This window comes from Colossoma macropomum, unplaced genomic scaffold, assembly GCF_904425465.1.
Source record: "Colossoma macropomum unplaced genomic scaffold, Colossoma_macropomum, whole genome shotgun sequence".
NCBI lineage: Eukaryota > Metazoa > Chordata > Actinopteri > Characiformes > Serrasalmidae > Colossoma > Colossoma macropomum.
Window position 1 is genome coordinate 29151264 of NW_023494799.1, and position 6236 is coordinate 29157499.

The window sequence follows — 6236 nt, forward strand, 5'->3', positions numbered from 1 at the left end:
TAACCAGCTCTTCATGGAACTTGATGCACAATTATTAAATAAGCGTTTTGGAAAGAAGTACTGTGATGACTGAGCTCCATTTTTACTTCTTCAAAGGTATGTTAGGGAAGGGGAGCAGCATTTGATGAAAAGAACACCTTGGCTACTGTTAAACATGGGGGTGGATCTATTATGCTTTGGGGTTCTATGGCAAGGAAATGATGTGGGGATAGAGGGAAGAAAGAATTCTTCTAAATATCAACAAATCCTGGAAGCAGATGTGACCCAGTCAGTTAAGAAACTGAAGGTGAAAAGAGGTTGGATATAAGACACTGATTCAAAATGCAGTGGTTGGTATAGTGTAGTGGGCAACACTTCTGCTCTCCACACTGTAGACTGGGGTTTAATCCCTCAGCTGGGCAAGCACCCTACGCTATACTATTAGACTCCTTGGGCAAAACTCCTAACACCACCTTCACCTACCTCTGTGAAGTTTTCAAATTGTAAGTCATTCTGGATAAGAGTGCCTGAGAAATGCTGTAAATATAAATGCAAATGTAATACAAAATCTACCATAAAGTGCTTCAAGAAACAATAGATTAACCTTTTTAAATGGCCTCCAGTGTTCTCTGACTTGAATGGTATTGAGAATCTGTGGGTAGATGCTGTGCATGTATGGCAGTCTATGAATTTTTCTGGACTAGAATAATTCTAGAAGGAAAAGAGAGGAAGAAGAAAACTTGAATCAAGAATAGAAAGACTTGGTTGGTTGCAAGAAATGTTTGGAGGCTGTGATTTCAGCCATATGGGGTGTAATTAATACTGGCTGAGAGAGTGCCGAAACTTATGCACATGCCACATTTTAGGACTTCTTTTCCCAATATGTAAATTCTGAAAATAAATGTGTCAAATGTAATATACTCAAGGTCCAGTTTTTTGCTGTACCCCAGCTATTTGTACCAGATATTCCGTTCTTGGTTGGATGGTTCAGTTGTACTGGAATCTGGCATAAGGGAAAATGTGGATCCTGTGGGAAGTTTGGGGTTTGGAAAAACTGCCCTAGTCCGATTCCCTAAGGACAGCTTTTACAAGGCCTTTACCATTTACGATATTGTACAATTTAGTCATTTGTTGTGTCCTCAGGCCAATGCATTACTGGTGCGAGAGGTGGATGTAGAGAAGGTGTGCTCCTTTGACCAGCCCTACATCAATGCAATAAAGATGCTGTGGGCCGACCCGGGCATTCAGGAAGCCTACGATCGCAGGAGAGAGTACCAGCTCTCTGACTCTACCAAATAGTGAGTTTGTCTGCATTCAACATCTTCAGTGTTTTCCTCACCTTCATTATTGCTTTTATTTGTGTAGTGTTACATTTACTCAGAGGTGTCTAGCACAGTGGGGAATAATAGTCTGAGACCACTAGCAAAAATACTTCGATTATGCATTCTTTTCTGTTTTAATTTAATAGTGTTTTGTTACCAATTATATTGTTAGCATAACAATAATTAGTGAAAGGTAGAATCTGTGAAATATTATAGGAATTTCAAGATTTTGTAGTATTTGTCTCCCTTTTGCTTTAATGACCATGTGTACTCGAGCTAGAGTGGGCTCTGATAACTAAACGTGACAGAAGTCGCTGATGTATAGATCACATCTACTTTGGAGTTGTTGGTAATCTGATCTTTTTGTGCAAGGCCTTAACATAGTCAATGACGAAGATTAGCTTAAATTTGGATAGTGACCTAGAAATGGAGCAGAATGGTGAACATTTCTTGTTCATTTTATTTGTCATAACTTTTCTTTTGTTTTAATTTTTAAGTTCCAAAATGTTCTGTGGTTGTTTCCAGGATTAATTGAAAACCATCCCAGATTTTCAGTGTGTTCTCAGACTTATGAACCCCACTGTAGTTATGTAATAACTAATTAGTCACGGTTCCTTTTTGCATAATTCAGACCGTTGACAGGTTGTAAGTTTACACTTTAGTGTGAAATGAGAATTGCCTCATTATGCAAAACATCTGTGCACAGCTACCTACATGTATTTCCTGTATTTCTCTATGCTGTAATTGGTTCACCCCCCGCAGTTACCTGGGCGATTTAGAGCGGATATCTGCCACAGGGTATATTCCCTCCCAGCAGGACGTGCTGAGGGTCAGAGTGCCCACCACTGGCATCATAGAATACCCTTTTGATTTGGAGAATATAATCTTCAGGTACTGCTGACCGCAAACCTGCTGTGGCCATACCATCACCTCTGTCGCTGTCCAAGCACTCTGCTGCTGCACTGCTACCTGCCCTGATCGCATTCTCTCTCTAAATCTGAGACTTCCTCTGCCATAGTCTCTGCTGCCGCCACTGACTCTCTACATAATGCCCCAGACTCAAATGTTTCATTGTTATTAATGACTGAGTAGATTTTGAAAAGGTCAGTGAGATGCTATCAGGACTTTGGCTGCTTACTGAGACGTCATGGGTTTGGTTTTGGAGGGAAGCTGAAGACTCGGAAGGGTATTGGTTCAAATCCCTGAATTGCAGGATCCCAGTGTTCCTGGAGAGGCCCACTGTCTGATTGGGGAATGAATTACCTGCTGTCATGCCTCAATTTTCTTCATTGTTTTTCTCCCTCTCTCTTTCTCTTGCTGCATCTTTTTTGTCTCTAGCTATCTAAGTGATCTGGATCGTATTGCGGATTCGTCGTATCTACCAACCCAACAAGATGTGCTTAGGGTTCGCATTCCAACTACTGGGATCATTGAATACCCTTTCGACTTGCAAAGCATCATTTTCAGGTAGAACATAGAGACAGGAATTATTCTTCCATTTTCGTGTTGTTGTGGTCACTTGTGTGCTTTTAATCAGTGTGTTACAGTGGGTCACATTGGTCTGCTGAAGATGAATGAATAAAAAATAGAAATACTGTGAAGTCCCTAATCCATCGTCACTTCATCCACTCGTTAACCCTCATCTTTTATACTGTTTTATTTTATTGTGATTCCATGTAGTATAAAGAGTGTAAAGACAGCCATTGCTGCACAGGTAGAAATGACAATTTAGGTCTCATTAACCATTTTCAGATTTTTGGATGAATTGTGGCTGTAAAAAATACCAAAAACTCAACAGAAATACATTATTTCCATGTATTTAGTCAGTGCACTTCCATTTGTGTCTGTTTTCCAGAATTTAGCAACTTTATTGTAGGATTAGTTCTGCCACTTATTTTCACGAGTAAATCATGTCATATCTCACTGAAAAGCTTGCTTCCCATAGAATATGAATAGTTTTTCTAAGCTTTTTTTTCTGCATTTAAAATAAAAAAAAAAAAATCTTAGCTTCTAGAATACTTGTGTTCATTAACTTTTGCATACTCGTTCCTTACCATTTTATGAAGGATGCTAACAGAAGAATTTCCTAAAATTATTACTAACAGCTGAATTTGCCCCTAGATTTTTTACTACAAAATGACCTCAAAAACTGTTTATAGTAAAACTGCAGTGTCTGCCTGATTAAACAATAAGATTTCGATAATCATTTCTGTAAGATCTTTTTACTTGAGATTCTAAAATGAAATAAACATTTCAATTCTTATCATTAAAAGTTTGGATTTTTTTTTTTTTTTTTGTTAAATGAAAATGTATGCATGTTAGTAAATAACTAACAAAACTTTTAATCAAAAACTACTTGTAGGAATATCAATAATTAGCTGCCAAAGATTTATTGTAAAATATGGTGTTAAAATTACCCTATTTACCTGTAGTGTCTTGCTTAAGACATTAAGGTTTTCTAATATTTGTTTAGCAGATAGGATAATAAAGTGCCACATAGGGTGTATATGGCTCATTCTACCAAATTGGTTTAGAGTTCAAAACACATTTTGGACTTTTAACTGACTTTGACATTAGACTGAAATAATTTTGCTTTGAATCATGCCTTAATATTGTTCATTTTACTAAAACATTTCATTTTGTCACGAACAGAACATGACCAGCAAACACAACTTTGAAGGGTTGTACACATAATCATAACATTTTTTTTATTAAAACACAAAGTTAATTGCAGAAAATGTGTGTTTCTGTAGTAAAAATTCTTAATGTTGTGCACTGATTTTCAGACTTTGGGACACCTTTGCTTGAAAACAATGGAATCTAACTGCTCACAATGTGGCCATAAGAGACAGGGAGGCAGTTTCACTTCTTGCACTAAAATAAGGCTCCACCTATGGACTAAAACTGTTTCAGTAGTGACATGAAAACATTTTGATTTTTTTGAATGGTCTTTTTATTTAAAAATGCAACTTGACAAATCTAAATATTTCAACTTAATTTGAAAAAAAAACAAAAACAAAAGAAACCTTTATAAAAACAACATGAAAAAAATGCAAAGAATTTTTTTCACAAGTTAAAATTTAGTGGTTAGGATTTGGGACACACACGTTACAATAGTAAGTACTCTATTAATGGTGATTTTCTATATATTTAGCTTATTACCATCTCTATGAATGCCTAAATGGTTCATTGTTGTTGTTGGTTGTTGTTTTTAAATAGTTTTTTTTACTGTGGGACTGATTAGTTTGAACTAATTTGGTAAAATGGTCCATATATGATATTGGCACTAAGCAGACTGTATATCAGCATGAGTTGGTCTTGCTTTTATGTTATTAGCATGAACAAGTCGCCAGGTTAAACGTAGCATTACAGCATCCCGACAAAGCTGATGCAGTACCTCCGTCCTGTGGCATATGCTGTTACGGACCGCAGCTTTGTGAACTCCGCAGCCTCTCTTCCTCCATTTAGGAGAGTAGAGGAAGAAACGAGAGGATGCCGCTGAACAGGAGTGATTACGAAAGCGCGCAGATCGATGGGGAGCCAGCATGTTGAGCCCGCCTACGCGGACCATCGCTAGAAATAGCTCCGCTCCCAACGAGGTTCAGCTCAAGAGGTTCCCTCTCTGCTCAACATGCTCACAGAACAAACGCACTTTAAGGACATTCTCTGTAGTAATCCTTATTATGATGCGTCTTATTTAGCAGTCCCATTTTGACATCTAATGACTGTTTAATAGTAGAGGGGTGCGAGAAGGTGAAGTACCATGGGATGAATTACACTAGAGGCGATTTTAAGACAGGCAAAAAAAAAAAAAATGGCTCACCACATAATGCCTACACGGTGGCATGCCAAACGCCTCTACCTCAAACGTTTAATTGCTTTGGAACCAGATGAAATTGTCTCGCTCTCCTGTAGCTCATCCTACACAGAATCACTTATCCTCGTAAGTAGGTCAGTCAGTCATCCTAGCTGCAGGAAAAGAGGTTGGCTGAAGCGAAGGAGCTTTATTTTAGGCTAGTGCTCCTGGAGGAGCCCATTTATCAAAGCCATGCGCCTGGCCGCCAGGGACGAAGGTAGCAAGACCAAGGTGCCTACACAAAACAAATCTGTGCTTACCTTCTCTTTTAACTTCTGCTGAAAATTGGTTTAATTATTCACCTTTATTATTCATACCTTAGCTATAGGGTAATTTGGTCATGAGCAGCTTTTGATCTGATTATATTGCAATATATTATACTTGCTCACTCATTGGCCATTTTATTAGAAAGATCCACCCTATAGGTGCACTTTGTAGGTTTACAATTACTGACTGTAGACCATCTGATGCTGCGCAGTTTTCAGCCCACCCTTTACCCCATCTATCAATGGGAAATGACCTCTTGCAGACCACCGCTGACCATTTGTCACAACATTGAAATTGAAATATTGAATTGAAATTGATGTGGCATGTAATTGTATTTTTAAAAAAATTATAAATCTTTTATAAACAGTATTTAAAGCTGTCATATTTGCGAGATTTCCAAATGAAACAAATTTGTAAAGCAAACAAAGAAACTGCTGGTGTTCTCAGAACAATGGACTGGCCACCCCAGTGTCCAGACCTCATTGAATGTGCTTGATTACTCGTGAGGTAGAAAATGCAACCAACTTCTAAGACTGAACTTTGGAGATATGGAAAAATATCCCTGCAGATTTCTTTGAAAAATTTTTAGTAAGTGTCCTGAAAAGAACAGAAGCTGTAATAAAGGCAAATAGTAGACACACTAAATACTGAAACAAATTATATTATCTTTAGTTGTTGAGGTTTCAGTGTAATTTTCTGTTAAATATTGTTTTTTATTTTTGTCTTATTTGAACACGGCAGTTCTTCAAATTGTGTGAAATTTTCATGATGATGGGACCAAGAGAAATGCCCCAAAATCAATTAAAACAAAA

General features: G+C 37.6%; 1 protein-coding gene across 2 annotated transcripts in view; it reads left to right on the forward strand.

Annotated features, from left to right (window-relative positions):
• Nucleotides 1-6236, forward strand: part of LOC118818804 (guanine nucleotide-binding protein G(q) subunit alpha-like) — a 34659-nt gene that overhangs the window by 19197 nt on the left and 9226 nt on the right. The window contains exons 3-4 of one of the 2 annotated variants that reach the window (XM_036586255.1): nucleotides 1123-1277; nucleotides 2640-2768. In XM_036586255.1, the coding sequence (XP_036442148.1) occupies nucleotides 1123-1277; nucleotides 2640-2768 (284 nt within the window). Of the gene's footprint in view, nucleotides 1-1122; nucleotides 1278-2063; nucleotides 2193-2639; nucleotides 2769-6236 lie in introns of both variants that reach the window. The other variant, XM_036586256.1, reaches the window with a different exon arrangement.